The 22,275-nt window shown below is 35.2% G+C and overlaps 1 protein-coding gene across 3 annotated transcripts in view; it reads right to left on the reverse strand.

Annotated features, from left to right (window-relative positions):
- Window positions 1-22,275, reverse strand: part of FAF1 (Fas associated factor 1) — a 514,886-nt gene that overhangs the window by 264,967 nt on the left and 227,644 nt on the right. For all 3 annotated transcript variants that reach the window (XM_086716934.1, XM_086716936.1, XM_086716935.1), the window contains one exon: window positions 5,455-5,560. In XM_086716934.1, coding sequence (XP_086573060.1) covers window positions 5,455-5,560 — 106 coding nt within the window. The remainder of the gene's footprint in view (window positions 1-5,454; window positions 5,561-22,275) is intronic.

The following is a 22,275-nucleotide window of genomic DNA, read 5'->3' on the forward strand; positions in this document are numbered from 1 at the left end:
GGGTTTTTTTTCCCCCTCTCTCTCTCCGTCTCTCTCTCTCTTCTCAAATCATTTGGAGTCGAACGCAGCCCCCAGCCTTTGTAATTCTAGTAAAGCACTTAAAGTGCACAGTAGGTGTTCATGAGGACCATCTGGTCAAAAGCAAAACAAGCTGCTGATTTTGCCTTTGAATAGAATGAAGCAAGTGTGAATTAGTCTCTTCAATTAGCACTATTACAACCTGTCAAGTGCATATTGTAAAACAGGATTATTACAGTATTGGTCACCAGTGCAATTATTTACTCTCTGCCTTTTCTTGCATATAAAAATGTCTTATGTTTATTAGTTTCTGATAACTGAACATAATTTCTCCCAACCCAGACATTTCGAAACTACCAACACACAAATCAGAGATTATGAAACATGGTCAGCTAAGAAGATGTTAGGATACACATATCTTAAGTAACAAAGGACTAAAGCATTGTCCTTAAATCTTAACAAAATTTCATTGTTTCTATCCTCTTGAAAGTAGGTGAAGGAATACTTAAATACTTAATTTCCCATAGAGATTATTCTAAAATGTTTTTGGAGAGAGAAGAGAGAAAAAGACTTGTCAGTTTCAAAAGGCCGCATTGTAAATTTTACTTAAACTTATTTCCTACGGGGATGATTCATTAAGAATCACAGGTAACCTCAATATTTATAAAATGATTATTAGCAATTTGTTCGCTTTAAGTGGTATGACTTCAACAGATTATAACATGCAACTTGAAACTAATAATATACATGCATATTTAAAAGAAACTCATAATCTCCTTTTCTGAAAGCTGAATAAAGGCTTGAATTCATTGCCCAGTTGCTTAAGAAATTATGTCTTTCATTCTTGCTAAGATGTCACTTGTGATTTCAAATTTAAAAAAATCAAACTATGATATATGCTCATTAAAATGGGTTCATTCTAATTGAGTTTATATATGCCATTTATTTTGAAGTAAATTTATAAATCACTTAAACTTTTAATTAAACAAGCACACAATTTAATTTACTCTCTTGCATATGCACATTCTCAGCTACTCTATTCTTCAGTTCTGTGCCAGCACCCCCGCCCTCTCCACACTAGAAAACAAACAAACAAACAAAAACACCTATACTTAAAACATTTAGAGAAAGGGCATGTTAGTTAAACAGTTATAGTCAACCCAATACCAGAAAATTGCTTATTAGTACAATCTGTAAAAAACTACATGTTTAATTGTTGTTAATGATCTCCAGCATCAGAGGAGACTAGTTTGAAATATACGTTAGTCAAGCAAGTTGAGAAAGTAGCAAGTAGGAAAACAGACATAAAACCCAACACGTTTCAAATTTGCAGAATCAGACTAACCTCATGATTTCACAATTATTTAGTCAAGATTATTTTTAAGGACTAGTATGATTTATGTATTTAGTTCACTTCTCATTGCTAATTCAAACCACTGGCTTCATTTGACAATCACTAGTATTAGTAGTGAAATGTTTTACTCTTCTATGCAAGATATATCTTTATAGGTTGTCAATTTTTCCATTTCATTTCCCTTAAGAACTAAATCAACATTAATAAGAACAGTGAGAATTCTAGGGTAAAGTGAAACTTGGAAGAGGATTTAAATAATTCTAAAAGCTATTCATCATGCTTCTTGCTATAACAGATAATACTCCATGATTCCATACCAAAAATACTTAGGTTTCTTATCATTGTTATTCTGGGTCATGTGTGTATTCCTTAAGTTTGTATGACATCTGCAAAGAAAAGTGGATATTTTGCCTAATAGAAGCTTTTGCAATAGTAATATGGACAACAAAGAATTAGTTTCCAAGAAAAGTTGGCTTGATTTCAGGGACTTCATATCCTTTTCCACACCTGGGTTTAGGATTTGCAGTAGGCAAATTGATCTTTTTCCTTTAATTTAACCAATCCCAAGTGCATTTGTAATCACAGATTTTAACAGTATTAGAAAGTAGTATTACTACAATCAATATAACGAACTGTTTAAAAATCTGAATTCTCAGTGAAGAAAATGCATTAAAATTAGGTAAGCTTGTTTGAATCTTCAAAGAAATTCACTGTTTTAAAGTGTGACAAGTAGCTACTTCAGGACCCAAAAAGGTGGAAAGAAAGACTGTCACAAAGTTACTGTCATATTATCTGATAATTTGTTAAATGGAAAAAAGAGAAAGGATTTTTAGGCTTACAACTACTTCCAACTTTCCAGTCTGACCGTTTTATGCTATCAATGTCTTTTCCTCAAGTAGAAGGATAATGTAAATGGAATGATTTGTAAAGAGATTAAAAAAAAAACCCCAATATCTAACTAGCCTAAATTAAAATCTAGAGCACCCGAAGGACATAAGTCATGCATTGTGAAGCAAGAGAACACAGAGCCAGAATGAACAAACACTTGCACAACTATCGGTTTATCACCACTAAGTTGCATGAACATATGGTCACTGAAGAGTTTATTTGAAATTCAAACTACATCTAAGTTCTATTTTCTAATTCAGTATTTTAAAAAATGTATTTTGTGTAATTAAAAGTTGAATTCATAGGACCTTTTCAACCCTATTTAATTTAATAGAAATTTCTCTCTGGGACAAAAATATTACAAAAGCTTTCTCTTGTATATGCAAGGCTTTCAAAATTTAAAAATATCAAAAAAATGGGCTTTTTTTTCCCCCACCTATAGCAAAAATAAAATACTCCTACACTGGAAAAAAAATCAGGTGGTTTTTTCTTCCTTTCCCTCACATCTTGGTCAAAATTCATTCTAGGAAGTATTAAACAACACTGAAAAGAAACTGATGACAGAAATTAATTTATAATTTAGGATGTATGGCATCACTAAGCTTCTACATTCATAGCAAAAATTCTAACATTTCTAGTACTACAAAAATTCTAACATTTCTAGTACTACAAAATCATACTGACATTATATTTTTATTGTGTTGCAAACTGACTTTTAATCATACAACAAAAAAAGCCACATATTTAAGTGTCACTCTGGGTTGCATGGCTGTAGCATAAAAGCATCTATTCTTTCCCAACTACCTCCCTGCCCCCCAAGTATTCCACAAGTTGAAGAAGAAAAGTCTTAGGACTAGACCTACAGAGTGTGATCCCAGGCCTAGAGAGTGTTATCCATATTCATTTTCTAAGTTGTACAGAATAAAAGAGCCTACATGTACCTGTCTACTCATAAAAGGCAACTGATATTAGAAACTTCATTTATTTTGTCCTGGCACCTAGCATTTCAAAATCTTATTTTAAATAAACTTAAAAAAAGAAAAAGAGGAAACCAAACTCTTACAAAGAAATACGTTAAGAATATCTGTCTTTGCAAAAATATTTCTAGGACATTTTTCATTTAGAAAATGGTATGAAAAGGTTTACTGTTTTCAAGTCCTTGAGGCTTAAAATATATTTGATAATCTAAATTGCAGGCAATGGAGAACAGTTTCAGCCAACTGTGGCGCACAATGGCACATTTACAGAATTTTAAATATTTCTTTTAATAATTGATGTAGTCATTTTGAATCATTCTGCATAGGATATCAGGTGTGAGCAGATTGCATTAACGCTGCTTAAACATTTCAACTTGTCAGTATGGCCAACTCGATTTCGGAAATATTTGCAGTATTTTCCCATCGAAACAGTAATAAAGGCAAAATAAATATATGCCACTACTTTATAATCACCGAACATTAATGAATATTTTATGTCTTTTTAAATCTCCCTGTTTAATTTAAAAGGGTGAAATTAAGTCTCCTCCTTGCAATATGCCAATTATCTGTAAATCAAACAATAACTTGGCCATTATGCTCCTTTTTGTTAATATAAGAGAAGCTAATTTGAAAACACTGAATGGCATTTTTAGACTATCAGTTTAATAGTCCTTTCTGCCCTCTTGTGGAAGAAAATTGAAACACACTCAAACTATAGAAACTGGAAATGTTTAAAAAAAAAAAGTTAAAATTTTGGCTATAAAAATTTCAGTCAGAAAGGAAAATAAAGAAGTGTATATTTATCCATCATGCATTATACTAGTCTTCAATTTAAAAAAGTAAATCAGAATGAAATTTACTTCATATTATTTTTGCTTTTCTTGATTAAAATGGAGTTACTTGTTGGAAACTAAATTTCCTTATTTAATTACATCCAATATATAACTTAAATTTTACCACCATAAAGTTACCAGAATAAATTCTGCAATATAGCCATAGTTAAACATTATTTTTAATGTAAAAGCAACAATGATTCTCCAAGGAATTAAAACTTTCAATTTAGAAACTAGAACACCCATTGTAGACGTTAAGAATGAAATGGCAGTTAATATGTTTAAACCCTGGGGAAAAAATCAAATTCAAGCTTATGATTCAAAGTATGGGCGGAGAAAAATTTACTAGTCAACCAACTATTCAAGTGATAAAGAAAATAAACTTCAAACAGTGATTTATTTATGGCAAATTCAGAAGTTGAAATTCATTGGCAAAACATCAAAAAAGGAAACCATTAATAGTCTAACCATTGCTAAAACAATTCATATATGTCTGAAAAATGACTAGGTGAAAACAACTCATTCTTTCATTATGACATTAGTAATTATTTTAACCAATGTAGTCCAAGAAAAAAATTATGAAATAATCCAAGATTAAACATAATTCTCTTTATAAAAATATTAGTAGACAAATGATTGTTGTCTTAACAACTAACAAGAGGTAATGTGTTATAACTGTCATTTCAATGTTTCTAAACACAAGTCCTGTCAAACCCTTGAATATTTTCCCCCCCACGGAGATAAATTACTGGCTTTTAAGTGGGTGGGGCCACAGGCAAGAAGGTACCTTTTCTCTCTTGGGGGCGGTTCTTTTTTGAAACAGTGGCCCTGGTTGGCCACATTGAAGAAAATATTTACACTATAAATAGACTCTTCTCAGATATTCTGAGCTAAATGACTGACAGTCTCCAACAGCATTTCACGAATACTGTCCAACGTTGGGATTGAGCTACTTAAGCAAAGCTTTCTCAAATTCCTTTTGGAAAAAGCCATGTTGTAAATAATGTATTTGAAAGCAACCTTTCAAATAAAGTATAAGCATGTTCGAAAATGCATGTCGTCCACAATTTCCAAATTAATATTTTAAATCATTACTATAAAACCATAAAATGCATTATGTAATAACAATGAGTTATTTCTAAGCAAGGTTTTAAGTTGACTATTTTAAGAGTTATCAAGAGCTCTCATTTATAACATCTATCTTTCTAGGTCAAGTCATTTAATATATCTACAGTAATCATTGATGCTCCAGTTAATTAAAATTAAGAACCCAATAATGAAACATAAAGAGAGTTTCCAACTAGAACAGATAAGCCCTCTTTAACAGGGTCAACATTAGCTATAATGAGCTACCTTTATTCCTTAGCTGCGAGACATAACTCACCTCTTGAATAGTACTGCTTCCTGAGAAGTTCAGGTTGTACTCCCGCTGGACTTCTCGGTGGGTGATGATCAGCATGAAGTTTTGATTTAATGACTCCTGCAGGGCACTGAAAGGGTTGAAAGAAAAACAAGGAACTCTGAGATGAACATGTTCTAGCTTGCTTTACAGCTAGCTGCAAAAACCCCAGGAGTACCATAACCTCCACACAGGCATGTCCGGGCCCAATGTTATCATCTCTTCAGCTCCTAAAGGCAAGAGAGCATGCTGAGAACAACCAAGGGGAGCTAACCTGTTAACTCCTTCTCTACCAAGGTGTTTTTAAACTTCAATTCTAAACACTTTGCATACATAAGAATTTTCTAGAAGTCATAGGCTATTGTCTACATATGTATTTCCTCCAAGAGAACCAAATTTTTCAATTATATCAAATTCCAAATATAATACTAAAATGTATACTCAAATGCTCTGGTTCAAATCCAAGTGAAACAGCTGTTTTAGAAGAACAGAAATATAAAATACTGTTTATACTCATAAACAGTTGTGTAAGAATAGAAATATGGTTTCAGTCAAAATTCAGAAGATACTGACTGAAAACTACAGAATTTTAATTGTTATCCCCAGATTCCTTCAAAATATCTGTGATTTCACTTAGGACTCAGAAATATACAGAATTTAGACACTGGGAGAATTCAGAGCAACATTAACCAAAATGTTAGAAATGTATCAGAACTATGAAGACTAAATGAAATTAACCACCTAAGACAAGAAATATAAGTCATGGTTCTATTTGTTTATGACAATTTTAAGAAGCACTGTTAACACTCCAGAAAATAAAAATCTGTCACCATTATGTATGAATAATCTATACTGGCAGCCTCAGGTATAACTGTGCCAGACTGGTGGAGGTGGGAAGACAATTTGGGTGTGCTACACAGTTCTGGCCTTTATTATTCTTTCTTTGCTAATCTGTAACTATATGATAAACATACATTCAACAGAAGATTAGGATTAGGCAGTTAATCTCTGTCCTACTGTCTCCCATAGCGTTCCCAGGTTAATTACAGACTAAAAATACCTAGGAAACACCAATATATAGCATAATATATTACTGATCAAAATCAAAGGAAATAATACCTAACTAAAATAGAGTTTCTTTAGCAGGAACCTTTGTCACTGTATCCATAATGCCTGTCACACTATAAATATGTATTAAATAATGAATAAATGGTGAATTTCCAGAAGGCAAGAGTCTTATTCATCTTTGTATCTCACAAAGCAATGTTACTTTCTGGAAAACTACTATAGGTATTAAGATTTTGATTAATTTATTTATCAACATTAACTCAATGCCTTACATTATTCCATGTGCTAAGAATATCAACCCAAATAATACACAGGTCCTGTCCATAAAAGACTTCACAATCTAAGAAGGTAGACAAATATATAAACAGCCAGAGTATAATGCAATAGGTACAACTGAGAAATTGAAAAAAGTATAATGAAAACATGGAAGGAAGTGCTCAATTCTGTCTCTGTGAAAGAGGGAAATGGTTAAGGAAAGCTTTAGAGGAGAAGAAAAATATAAGTTGAAATATGCTGGATAAGTAGGACCTCTGTGTTTATCATTTGGAAGACAAGAAATTTTTGCTTCATCTGGGAAAGAGAGAAGGGTGGCATTTTTTAGACAAGGAAATAATAAGTGGCAGAACGTAGTAAGTTCACTCACTCAGTTAACAAATATTTATTGAGTACCTACCTATGTTTATGACATTGTTCTAGATGCTAGGGGTTCAGCAGTGAACAAAAAAACAAACAAACATGATCCCTGCTTTCATGAAACTTACATTCCAGTAAAGGATACAAACAATAAATAAATGAGTAAGCAATTTTAGAGAATACTAAGTGCCATGAAGTAATAAAATAGGATTACAATTAAAAAGGTAACAGAGGGACAGCGTGAAGGGAATTATTTTCAACAGAACAGTTGGGGAAGGCATCTCTGAGGAAGTGCCATTTAAGTTGAAGCTGTTATGATAAGAAAGAGATAGCAGTAGTCTGATCATGTAGGTCCTTGCAGACCATAGTAAAGAACTTGATATTTATAGTAATTGCACGGGAAAACCACTGGAGGTTTTAAACAGGGAAATAGTTAACAGCTGACTTACATTTACATGTATACAATATTATTCTGGCTGTTCAGGCTACAGTGAGGAAACAGTAAGGCAGGGAGAGCTAGAAGAGTTAGGAGGCTAGCCCTGGTAAGAAGTGGTGGTGACTTGGACTAGGGCAGTAGAGGCAAAGACAGTAAAGAGTTGTCAGGTTCAGATATCTTTCACAGGTAGAAGCCAGACAAATTACTGATGGAATGAGAGAAAAACATAACCTCAAATTTCTGGCCTAAGCAAATGGAAGGACAGAATTGGATTTAACAAGGAAAACTGGGGTGGGAACATATTGGTTGGGGAAATTGAGAATGAAGTTTTGGACATGTTAAGATGCCTATTAGACATCCAAAAAGAGATACCATGTACAGCTATACAGAGGTGAAGGTCAAGGAAGACAGCTCAGAGCAGGACAGTTGGCAGCGTATAGACAGTATTTAGATTTTGTGGGCAAAAGAAATAATCTAGAGAAATAATTTGCTTAGAAAAGGAGAGAGGCCAGGATGGAGCACCAGGCATTCCAATCATTTGAAATCAAGCATAGGAGGAGGAGTCAGAGTAAAGGAGATTGATAAGTGGTCAGTGAGATAAGAGAAAGACCAAGAAAGTCTAGTATAAGGGAGTCAAAAAAAGTGTTTCAATTAGGAAGGGCATGAGCAATTACACCAACTGATGCTGAGATGTTAAGTACAATAAGGTCAGAAAAAGGACAACATTCAGAAAAAGCTCATTATGACCACAGCGAAGGGTGTGTGAAAGGCATGCAATGTGGCTCAAACAGAGGTTGGGTTAATTGTTCAATTATCTGCATGCTAAATGAATTTGGGGTCAAAAGTGGCAAGTAATGAAAAGCCTATTTGGAGTTCAAGGCCTTTCATAGGTAGACTGACTTCACAACTATTCTTCAAAATTTGGCTTTTGCTCTAGAGATTAGCTAACTTCTCATGTCAGAAACATCACACCATACTCAATTCAATCTCTGTTCATGTTATTCTCATCCTCCTTCACAACCACCCTACCAATACTGCAGCTTTCAGACCACCTTATGACGTACCATTTTTATTTATTATTGACCTCCTTTTCTCCCAATTCCTTTATCATATACTGTATTTAATAATTATAGCATATTTTGTACAGTTTGATTTGTTTCATGTGTGGAAGTCCTCAATTCAAAACTACAAGTCTTTTAAAGATAGGTATCTTATTACTCATCAGTATTTCCCTTGGCAACTAGCATAATAAAAAGTGATTCAATTGAATCCTATAAACATTTAAGGAGTAGTTAGTTCTGCATATTCTGAACTGCATATAAAGAACTACTAACTGTCATTTTTTTTTTTGAGACATTCACTCAGATAGTCATTCACAGACTGTCATTCACTATCTATGAAGTGCCATTTTATTCACAAAATTGTGGTTCAAAAAGGTCAAGTAATTGCCCAAGGTCATGTAGCCACAAAAAGATGAAACCCAGTTTCTAAATTATATTTAATTCTATGTCCTTTACACATCAGTATCCTATCTCCCAAATGGCTAGGCTGCTTTGGGGATACAAAGATGATTAAGACTCCTGCCTGCTAGGAGTTCACAATTCATTCATTCCTTCTATAATTATTTGATTCCTATTATTTTCATTTATTCATTCAGAGACAGTGTGAGTGAGGAGGGAGGGAGGGAGAGGGAGGGAGGGTAGGGGAAAGGGAAAGGGAAAGAGAGAGAGAGAGAGAGAGAGAGAGAGAGAGAGAGAGAGAGAGAATCTTAAGTGGGCTCCACACTAAGCATGGAGCCTGGTATGGGGTTCAATCTCACCACTGTGAGACCATATCCTGAGTGGAAATCAAGAGCTGGAAGCTCAACTGACTGAGCCACCCACTTGTCCCCTTATTATTGGTTATAGTCAAGATAGACTACTCATAGAATTTAAAACAGATGCGAGGATTGTGAAGAAAGGAAACAGTACTTTGAAGTAATACGAAGAAGAATGGATAGTAATTGGACACGTAGATATGGAGGGTGACTATAGGCTAGTTTGAGCAGAGATGGAGATTGGAGAATATAAGGAAAAGTGCAGAAAGCAATAAGGAAGAAGTATAAGGGGATGTGATGAAGGGTTTGTGAAAAAGAAAACTTCAAAAAATTAAACACGACCATTATGGAGGTTTCAAATGCCAGGCTAAGGAGCTCAGAATTCCAGAAGTCTTGATTATTATATAGATCCTCCTTTATCTTTACATATGGATCTACACATGTCTAATACTTTTAGTGCTTGCCTTTATGCAATTCTTTAGATATGTCTCTTGATCTTGACTGGCAGACCTGTGCAGTAATTTTGCAAAAGGTTTGTTAGGACCAGCACTGACTCAGACTACTTTAGAAGAACATCACTTTAGTGTAGTTCTACAATTCCTGGATAGTCCCGGGGCAAGGTAACTAGGCAAGAAAAAATATTTATAGGTTTAAACTGCTCAAGAGTCACAGAGCTAGATTTGAATCCTTGGCTCCACTACTTGCTAGTTGTTTTACTCTGAAATGTCAATCATACATTCTTTCAATGTATTTGCTGAATGTCCACCACATACAAGGCCCTATTTTAGGCACTTAATTACTCTGTAAATTCTGTTTCCTCTTCAGGAAAAGGAGAATAATCCTTCATAGAACTGTGAATATTAAATTTTAGAAAGCCAAGTAGAAATTTTTATTGCATATAAGTTTTAAGGTGCCCTGTTATATAACTTAGTGAAATCAGACCACTTTTTTTTTTTAGCTGTTTTATTTTTATTTTGAGAGAGTAAGCAGATTCATGGGAGGGAAGTAGCAGGGGAGGGACAGAGAAAGAGGGAGACAGAGAAGCCCAAGCAGGCTCCAAGCTGTCAGCACAGAACCCAATGCGGGGTTTGATCTCAGGAACTGTGAGATCATGACCTGAGGCAAAACTAACAGTTGGCCCCTTAACCAACTGAGCCACCCAGGCATCCTGAAAACAGAACACTTTTGAGGGGTATTCATACTCTGAATCTTACAATGACAGTGAAACATTAATAAAAGGATCTATGGTGTTTTTTAGTAGCATGTTTTAGTTCCATTCCTCTGCAGGAGTTCATAGAGGGTAAAACTTTTTTTGATGCATTGAATGTAATTTTATACTAGGCCTAATGTTATCTAGACTCCCTCACAGTGTTCTTTTTTCACACAGGTCTTGTTTGGTGTTGATATACCACATTCATATTCCTTGTGAGAATAGTTTGTCTGGAGGAGTAAGCTAAAGATATTATTTATGACCTCGGACTCCAGCCTCACTCATTCACTTAGCCATTAACAATGATAGCTAGCCTTTAATTAGTGCTACTACGCATCAGGCATCAAGAAATTCATGTCAACTTTATGACGTTATGATTATCATTTTCCATTTCACAGATGACAAAACTGATGTTAAGTTACTTGCTTAAAGACACACACAAAATAAGAAGCAGCCACCCAGGTCTAACCCTTAGGATTTGTTCTCCAGGTACTGAGAAAGGGAACCCAGTAAGATCACAGGTCTACCTTCACTGAGTTTATTGAGAGATGGGAAGATAAGTAAACTTACAATTCACATATGGTACTGTTTGCTAAGAATGCTAATACCACTTGTCCTAAGGTGCTATGGAAATAAGGAGGAAGAATACCTAAATTTAACCACAGAGGCTTTCCACAGAATCTGGCATGTGAACTGAGTAAATTTTGTTTCTTGGTTTTCTGAGGTTTTTTTGGGGGGGGCGGGGGTGAATTGAAATGGGGGTGAAAGCTGTAAAGAATTTACTGTGGTGACTGGTATAATTGGCAAAGACTTTATTGCTACAATATTATCTAGACACAGATTCTAGCTGCTACTTAGCAGAATGATATGAGTCCTCATAGCTATTGCATCTAGGAGCAATTTTTTAACAGTGTCTTCTAATGGTTGATTAGGATAGCTAGCCTCAGTTAATCTACCTTCAGGCAGTCTTTTACCTTCAAAATGCAGTCATTCATGCTATGTAACTTTTAACCTTTATAATAACTCTAAGGACTACTGCCAACCAAAGTGGGTGGGTGAGAAATAACATGAAATGATTTTTTTTTTTTTAAATTTTTTTTCAACGTTTATTTATTTTTCGGACAGAGAGAGACAGAGCATGAACGGGTGAGGGGCAGAGAGAGAGGGAGACACAGAATCGGAAACAGGCTCCAGGCTCTGAGCCATCAGCCCAGAGCCTGACGCGGGGCTCGAACTCACGGACCGCAAGATCGTGACCTGGCTGAAGTCGGACGCTTAACCAACTGCGCCACCCAGGCGCCCCCTGAAATGATTTTTTTAATGGCATGTTTTCACTTCAATTAGAGGGAGAAGGAAAGGTATAAGCAAATGTACAACCTTCAATTTTAACCCAAAGCAAGAAATGGTTTCGATAGAATATATATGCTATTCTCACTGTAAGGTATTTAATTTTTGATTCTTCATCATGATTTTCCTTTCAGTTAGAATATTTGCATTTACCAACAAGAAGATTTTGTTTCTACAAAAGATAAGAGCTGTTAAAACTTGCCACTGCTCTACCCTCAGAGAGTGAAATTAATGTTTAAATTGTAATAAGAATCACATAGATTATTCCCAAGCTTTAAGCTAGTGACTATTTGTAAAAAATAAAATACACTACAATATAATACAATGAACATTCACATTTTTAAGCAATTAATAGACCAAGTGCTAGATATTTTCATATATACCATCTCATAATTCTCCTAGCTAGTTTCTTCATTTTAAAATTAGGGGAGCAGGGGGTGGCACCTGGGTGGCTCAGTTGGTTAAGCAGCCAACTTCAGCTCAGGTCATGATCTCATAGTTCGTGGAGCCCCGTGTCAGGCTCTGTGCTGACAGCTCAGGGCCTGGAGCCTGCTTCGGATTCTGTACATGTCTCTCTCTCTGTCCCTTCCCTACTTGCCACTCCCTCTCTCTCTCTCTCTCTCAAAAATAAACATTAAAAAATAAAATAAAATAAAATAAAATAAAATAAAATAAAATAAAATAAAATAAAATAAAATAAAATAAAATTGAGGGGGGAATGATACAAGAGAGGGAATGGAAGGAAGGAAGGAAGGGAACAAACTACTCCCTTAAAATTCTCAATGTTATAGCTAAGCATCAATATTGAAGCCATCAACACAATTCCAGCAATAGTTCCAGTAGAACATCCCGCTCTGCTTTCTTTTTTGTCCACAAGTTTTACATTTACAGTGCCATTTCATTAGTAGAATGTCCACCTCTGCCTGGGGAGATCCTATTCCAATTTAACTATGAACATTTATCAGAAATCAAGAGTCCATCTATAAAATATCTGCCTTCTAGTAAGTACCAATTTCCCTTTAATTCACTGGCTTAATTTAATACATTTTATATTGCCCTCCAGTTTTAAGTTTGTTTATTTTTTGAGAGAGAGAGGGTGCACGTGCGAGCAGGGGGAAGGGCAGAGAGGAGAGAGAATAATCCCAAGCAGGCTCTATGCTTTCAGTGCAGACCCCAAGCCAGGGGCTCAAACCACAAACCACGAGATCATGACCTGAGCTGAAATCAAGAGTCAGACGCTTAACTGACTGAGCCACCCGGGCACCCTCTCCAGTTTTTTAATAAGGAAAAAATAATGTATAGCAAATCTTAACACAAAAGCCCCAGTAAGTAAATTTGAAACTACATACATTTTTATACATGTGGGCATAAAAAACCATCAATTATTAGCCTCTATGGATCAAGTACTGATAAAAGCAACAGCATTAAGAAATAAATGTAACGGGTGCCTAGGTGGCTCAGTTGGTTATGCGTCTGACTTCGGCTCGGGTCATGATCTCATGGCTCATGAGTTTGAGCCCCACGTCGGGCTCTGTGCTCACAGAGCCTGGAGCCTGCTTCTGATTCTGTGTCTCCCTCTCTCTCTACCCCTCCCTCACTCACTGTCTCTCTCTCTCTCTCTCTCAAAAATAAACATTAAAAGAAATATTTTTAAAAAAGAAATAAATGTTAACAGTGTACTGTCTTGACTGAGTTCATTTCACACTGAAAGAGCACTTTAGAGATCCTCTTTCTGCAGAAAGCACATGGCTATTTAATATGTATAATGCAGTGATTTTTCAAGGTTAGCTTAACGCTGCATTATGGTAGTGAAACAATCATTTGATCATCATGTAGCTGTATACCTATTGTTAATTCCTGATTAATAAGAAGAGGAATGGCTGGGGTGCCTGGGTAGCTCAGTAGGTCAAGCGTCAACTCTTGATTTCTGCTCAGGTCATGATCTCATGGTTCTTGTGGGTTTGAGAACTGCATGGGAGATCTGCACTGTCACTGCCTGGGATTCTCTGACTCCCTCTCTCTCTCTCTGCCCTCCCCGGCTTGTGCACACACTCTCTCTCACAAAATAAATAAATAAACATTTAAATAGAAGAAGAGGTATGGCTTTCTTCCTGCCAAATAGCAGCGGCCTATTTTATAGGGTAGCACAGTAGCAGGCAGGGTATCTTGCATCCAGAATATGACAGTAATTTAAGAATTTCCTTTCCAGCAATTTCTTAAATCAAGAATTCCCTCTTAAAGTCTTCAGTGGGCAGATTTGGGCAGCCTATACCCTAGCCTTCCTATTAAAATAGTTAACAGTTCTAAGAGAAACATTGTTATAAAGTATAAATCCATCAAGATTAAACAACCAAACTAGGAAACACAACAAATTCAGATTTAGGTTTCAGGGCTCTTATGGGCTGAATGTTTGCATCCCTTTGGAATTCACAAGCTGAACGCCTAATCCCCAATGTGATGGTATTTGGAGGTAGGGCCTTTAGAAGGTTAAATTTAGCTAAATCATGAAGGCGGCGCCCATTATGGGATTAGTGTCCTTAACAGAAGAGGAAGAGAGACCAGAGCTTTTTCTCTCTCTGCCACGTGAGGACACAGCAAGAAGGCAACCATTTGAAAGCCAAGAAGAGGGCTGTCACCAGGAACCAAATCTACCAGTATCTTCCTTGATCTTGAACTTCCCAGCCTTCAGAACTGTGAGAAATAAATGTCTGTTGTGTAAGCCACCCACTCTATGGTATTTTATGCTAGCATCCTGAGTTAACTAATGTAATACGGGCTTTTAGAGCTTTTGTATTCACAGCACCATGTAAACAGCTGCTATCAGTGGAACACAAGCTTCTAAATGTATAAATATATAAATATATACACCTCCAAATTAAAACCTCACTCATTGAAATCCATGGTAGAAAACAATATGCTTTTGTCAAAACTCCTATAACTTGGAGAAACTTAAGAATTGTACATTTTTGGCTGAGGTATGGGCAAAATGGGTGAAAGGGAGTAGGAGATAAAGGCTTCCAGTTATGGAATGAATAAGTCACAGAAATAAAAAGCACAATATAAGGAATACAGTCAATGATATTGCAATAGCATTGTATGGTGACAGATCATAGCTACACTTGTGGTGAACACAACATAACGTATAAACTTGTGGAATCACTATGTTGTACACTTGAAACTAATGTAATATTGTGTATCAACTATATTCAAAAAATTTTAATTGTAAATAAATTTGCAAAAAACAATTGTATGTTATTGTATGTAAATTTGATCTCTATAGAAAAATGTAAACCATATAAACTCTTGAACAATCTGATAGCTACCATTTTGCAATTGGATGGGCCCCTTATTTTTATCTTCACAAATACAACAGACCTTTTAATCAATGTAAATGGAAACCATGGATTTGTTGACACATCATGTTCACTGACACATATGGCTTGTTGACAGTGAAATCATACTTCTCAAAATAATGCTGTATATGTAGTTACAATAAGTAAAGTATTAACACCAATATAAAGATTAAAATATTTCCTGTTTCATTCCTGCTGTGTGTATATGCTGTTTATTTTCTTGTAGTGGATATTTTAAACAAAACTATCAGTATAAAGTACAGACTTAGAGGTAGATTTTACTTTTTAAATATGACCTGAATCTGAAGCAAAAACAGTAATTTTTTTCAAATTACTTTATTAGAAAAAATGTAGATAATATACTTCAAATGTGCTACTGAATTTTTCATTAATACTTCATAATTTATATCTTTCCAAAAGGCCCTACAAAATGTTCTTTTTTGTTTCTGGGAATATTTTATGATCTACAGTGATCTTTTTATCCTTTCAGATACATCAAGATTTTAAATTAAAAAGCATCACACATGGCAATTTAAATTTCCATTCTAAACTTACAGAGTCATATGAGCTCTTGTCAACAAAAGACCAAATTTACTATAATTATGGATTATTTACACTAAAACAAAATAAGAAATCAATATGTAAATGTAATGTTTGTTGTAGCTAATGCAGCCAGCAATGACAGATTAGGTTCAAATAGCAATCAGTTTGAAAATCTGGCACATATGTAAATGAGCTAGGGACTTGATGTTTACATTTGACTGTATTTTATTCAGGATTTTTAAATTGTCTCAGGAAGAGCATAAAAATAAAATGTTAATCTTTCCACTATAAATACAACTTGAGCCCTTATCATAACTGAAACTAGGTTTTGCTCCTGTCCAGCTAAACTAACATATGATACTAATAATTCTGAGCTGCAGATTACATCATTCTTAATTAACACTCTGCTACAGTTGTTAACATCCTCCAAGACACCATGTTATCATCACCACAAGTTCTGTAACAATCTTAAAACCACGTTTAACGAAGGTTGGCCTCTTACCCTGCAGCTACTTTTAATTGCTTTCTTTGCTGGCAATTAAATATGTCTAGATAAACAAACATTTGGTTTCACTAATTCTTAATAACATTTTTCATGATAATTTCAAGTTCAGGTGTCTTTATAATTACTGTTTATCAATATAGTGATATACTGGATTCAGCAAAATGTATTAACCAAAGTACGTAAGATGAATCAAAATGTGGTAATTAGTGGTGATAGTGATATATTGTGATCCATCAAGTAGTTTATAGCAAAACTGTCAAAAAATAATTCCATCCATGGAGACAAAATGTGAAGAAAACAAAAAAAAATTACATTTACAGATATAGTGATTTTTGTTTCATGAATTATGACCAAGTTTCTGACTGTTCATTAAATCAACTATAGAGAATACCTGCAATTCTTTTTCAAAGTGTGATGTTAACAAGCTAATATCTGTGGTCACTGACCTATCAATAGGCAGTAAACTGAATAAATGGGTTTGGTACATCAATCCAATTAGATGTGTTGTGAACTCCATCAATGCTTTAATTGGAGAAAAGTTTCTTCTTTCATCCAGAATGTATAACTTCAGGGAAATGTCCTTTTATTAAAATAAGCTACTTTTTAGTAACCCCCTTATTAAATTTTGAAACATTTACTAACCCAATACTTTCTAATGTCACTTTTACAAATTCTAATACTCACAAGAATTAAATTTAAGTTGAACAGCAGTCACAATAATGTACCTGAAGCACCGCTTATATCCACTAATTCTTGAGAAATAATGACCTACTTTAAAAATGATATATCAAAGTGTTATCAAATATCATAATGATTATGACACTGGTAAAGTATTCCCAAAGGTGACTATCCTTTGTAAAAACAACAAAAAGTTATTTTGTAAAGCATTTTGGAAAAAAAGTTACTTGATCCATTCAGAGTATTTACTTCCATATACAGTTTTTTCACAAAATTGTCATGTATAGGCCAGTTAAGATCTCTCTTCTATGCTGCTAACATCTCACAAATATTGATCAATAAAAAGTCATCATGAAGAAGACACACTCATAGAACAACCATTTCAAATAACATGTCAGAAAATTATTTAGACATTAAAACCTACTGTGTGGGGTTTTTTTTCGGGTTTGAAAATAAAAATACTTAGACAAAAAAAGCCCCCCATTGGAAGTTGTTCACCTCTTCCTAAAGGAGCTGCATCACTTCGTCCATCTTCATTTAAAGGATATTATGAGCATCTACTTTACACATGAACCAGGCTGAAGTGAGACGTTATATTGAGGACCATATTCACTCTGACCTTTTGAGCATGCTCAGAGGCACTATGATGAGTGGTTTAGAGTCAGTTAAGAGTTCCCTGACAGCCAAGTCCTCGCTCATCCATTAACTAGCTCTGTGACCTGCACAGTGCTCACATGAGCTATCTTATTTAATCACAATGCCCCTCCCCAAAGTCCCAGGAGGCAGAAATTATCAACCTGATCACTCTGGATGAAAAAGCTAAGGCCTAACAGACTAACTTCTCCTTTCTGTACCTTAGTTCTTCCAGTCATAAAATAGGACTAGATTAGATGGTTGCTTTAACTCCTTCCAAAGACGATACCCTTAGAATGAGAGCTTTCTTCTCATTCTAAGTCAGAACCCTGTGGGTGTGACTCTTCTTGCATAAGGAAGTATACCTTAGCAGGAAACACACAAAAGAGTGAAAAATATTACAAGATTGTACAAATTACAATATTACAATATTGCACAAATAAACATTTGTGCAGACATTGTGAGGTGTTGGGGAAATAGAAGAAGGATAGAGTCTGGAGGCATCTTCAGAATGTCCTTCAAATAACTGAATCCCACAAAATTACATGGTGCTTCTCAGTTATCTTTCTTCATTGGGGTTAGAGGGAAAGAGGAGAGTCAAGTAGAGTTTCAGTACAGGGTGGAAGAGACAAGAATGAGAAAGAAAAAGAAAAAGGCATACTACATTTATATGAGTATCAATACACCTCAGCTAGAACCAAGGCTAGGAGCACAGGTGGATACTTACTACCACAACTGCTGGATAGTTATAAGAAGCTAAGGACAGAGGAGGAATACTTCAGTCTTTCCCTTTTTATATATACCATGTTTAATGGGTATAGTGAAACACATATGAAATGTGGAGAGTTAGAGACCTCAAGGACCCTGAGAAGAATGGTGTTTCATCTGCTTTTCTTCACTTCTGCCTCTGCTCATAGGGAGTATATTATTTCTGCCCATGCTGCTTCTCCCCACAAAGGAAGTTTTAATGAGAACACTTAGAGTATTTTTCCCCACTCTAGACCTGTTTCTCCCAGAGGAAGAAAAGAAGAGACTATTGCAATTATTCACAAGGTCACATTGTACTAGGTTAGAAGTCACAGAAGGCAAGGACTAAACCAGCAGCTTCCTCTTTCACTTCCTATGCCCTAGTACAATGAATTCTCTTCCACTTCTTACCCTCTGTGGTAGATACACCTGGACAAAGCTTGTCATGAACTCTCTAAGCTGTCTTTCCTACTGTGACTAGGTTGGTGAAGCAGGCCTATTGCAACAGCCCATCAGGCTCTAAAGACCCAGTCATAACTCTTTCTATTAGGCTACCTGAGTATGTGGGTCCTAAGATTTAGATCTGGAATAAGAGGTAAAAGACTCCACTTAGGATTCAAGTCTAAACCACATACTCCATTGGGTGCTTGTTTAGCCATTAAAATAGTTTTGTCACACAATGATTCTGTGGCAGAGCTGGGGTTACAACTAAGATATCTTTGACTCATTACTCCTCGATTCCTTCCACAGCACCCATTGGAAAATATAACACCCTACTCTTGCTTAATTCAAGACTACTGTCACCTGCTTTCCCACACCAATGGTTTTCCAAGGACCAAAAAAAAAAAAGTCATATATTTTAACACTAGTGGTTTATTCAACTAACACAAGAGTCCCAATTAGCACCCTGAATTTAACCCTGCTTATACAATAGCAATGAACTCAAAGTCATAGTTAACAGCAACTTCACAATTCAGAGGCCACACAAGAGGACCATATGCTTGACTGCGTGACAGAGCTCAAAAACAAACTCATGGAAGTCATTAAAATATTAACTGGAACCATCCTCCGAGTATAAGAAGGCCAAGTTCAAAGACTCAGTTACTACTTATAAAAGGGACAACTACACAGGGATACCTTATTTTCTGTCACCTTTCCATAAAATGAAAAAAACCTATATAACTAAAATGGAACTCGACATTTTCATCACCTATTAAAACAAGGCCAAAGCAAGGTGAAAAGACTGCCCAAGACTCTACCGAGACATCCTCTCAGTCCTTTTCTAGCAAGTTATCATTAGTAATACCCAATCCAAAATGTTCAACTTCCAACTAATATTTACATATGACCTGAAAGCTTCAGCACTATTCCCCACACCTAAAATACTTTTTCTTCTGCTCTTCACTTTAATGGCTCCTCCACCATTCATGTCTCAACTTAAACAGTATATCTTTGGAGAGGACTTTCCTGAGCATACAACCTATAGTAGCCACCCAATTCTTATCATGTCACTCTATTCTGGTTTTCTAGAAAGCACTTACTATCATCTATTGTTTTTTTTATAGTTTCTTGCCTGTCCCCCCACCTCTACACGTACTATACTGTAAACTGCATGAAAGCAAGCACCTTGTCAGCTTGTTTCTCACTATATCTCTAGCACCTAGAACAATAACTTAACATATTGTAAGATGGCACTCAATCTATATCTGGTAAATGAGTGAAAAATTGACATCCTGCATAAATAACATGATAGATAGGGCTCTCAACTTATCTGAAAAACACCTTATGATGAATTTGACAACTAGCAAAACAGCCAATGGAGAGAGTATGGATGCAAGAACCAAAAGTGACATTCTTCAATTAGTCATGAAACTTCTCACATTCATTACAACAAATGTTTGTTATTAAGGGCCTTTTACATACATGACACTTTCATAAGTTGAGGAATATGCTCATTAAGAATGTTCTTGCTTTTCTTTTTTTTTTTAAGTTTTTTTTAAACATTTATTCACTTTTTGAGAGACAGAGAGAGAGTGCACAAGCAGGGGAGGGACAGAGAGAGGGGGAGACAGAATCGGAAGCAGGCTCCAGGCTCTGAGCTGTCAGCACAGAGCCTGACACAGGGCTCGAACTCATGGACTGCGAGATCATGACCTAAGCTGAAGTTGGACGCTCAACTGACTGAGCCACCCAGGTGCCCCTTGCTTTTCAAAGCTCGGGATCTGATTGGAGAAGATAGCCGTACATGAAATAATACTAAGGAAACTAAGACTTATAGAGGAAAAATGTTGCCTTAGGCCAAAAGGCCAGTGTCAGGCAAATACAGGACTGAACAGTCTATGTGTTCTATAAAGCCAGAGCTCCTTCCATTACTACATATTTTGATGGGGAAAACCATAAGGAACAGTAGACAAAAATAAAGGTTAACCTCATGCCAAGAAGTAAAGGCTGCCTAGCTCATTACATTTATGGGACACTTTTAAGATCTTCTGTTATTATTTATGCATAATTTTGTTTTAAAATTTACTAATTTCTTACTTGCTTTAGTATTATTTAATAGTTACCTTATTATGAAAAGTTTTATGAATCTGTAGTTAAGTTCCCTTTTCCATTTCTGGTATTTTTATTTGTGCTTGCCTCTTACTTTTTCCTGTCTTGACTTTCCAAACAGTTAATTTGATGTTGATTACCTCTATCAATAACTTCTGCTTTTTAATCTTTCTTTTCTTCTATTTACTTTTGGTTAACTCTGTTGTTATTTCTCTATTTTTTTAAGTTGAACATACAATGCAAGTGTTTTCTATCTTTCTTGTCTTTTAATTAGTGGACTTAAGATTACGTATTTCCCTCTAAGTACCACTTTGGTTATATTCTAAGTTTTAGTATCTAGCACTCTCAGTTATGTTCATTTCTAAATATCCAGTGATTGCTACTATGATTTCATTTTAACCTATAATTTTGAAATAAATTATCTGTAGTATCCAAAAGTATGGAGGATCTCAGAAATATCTTTTATTATAACTTCACTTGTAATTTTCTTGCATGATGGCCAGAGAATGAAGTCAGTATGATAGCAATTTTTTGATACTAGCTTTGTGTTCTAGTACATGGCCAATTTTCATTAGTATTGCACTTGTGTTTAATTCAGCTATTCAAATCTTCTACAGCTGGCAAGAATACAATTGTTTAATTCATTAGTTTTTGAAAGATGTTTGTATATGATTGTGGTTAATCTATTTCTTCCGGTGATTTTGTCAATTTTGCTGATTTGTACACACAAGTTCACAACTTGTGTTGTGAAAAGAATGCTATACATTCTTTTAATTAATATTGGCTAGAATATCATTTTCTGTCCCTTTATTTTCCCTTTTCTATGCTATTTCTTCAAAAAATGGCTCTCTGGTAAAGAACATATAGTGGACTATTTTTAAAACTCCTATATGAGAGCTTTTAATAGCAGAGCTTAATATTTTACTGACATTTCAATATACTTGATTTCTTTTTTTTGCTACCATATTTTGTTTTTCTTCTGTCTACTTTCCTTGTTTCCTGTGCTCCTTTTTTCATATTATTGTTTGCTGATGCACTAAGTTTTACCATTCTCTTTCTTATTCTAGAAGTATGCAGGTTATTCTTCTTTAACATTATCCCATTTAATACCTAGGTGTATGTTTTTTCTAATACAGACTAAAGTTAATTAGGCTATCTAGCCTTCTTCAAACAAGAACCTAAATGAACTCCCAATAATCACTCTTTCTCACCACCTCACCACTACCCCTAACTCAGTTTCCCCATCTACAAAATTTGGTTAATAATATTTCTGATTTGGGGCGCCTG

The sequence above is a fragment of the Puma concolor genome, chromosome C1 (assembly GCF_028749965.1).
Source record: "Puma concolor isolate L17-30 chromosome C1, mPumCon1.1.hap2, whole genome shotgun sequence".
In the NCBI taxonomy this organism is placed as follows: domain Eukaryota; kingdom Metazoa; phylum Chordata; class Mammalia; order Carnivora; family Felidae; genus Puma; species Puma concolor.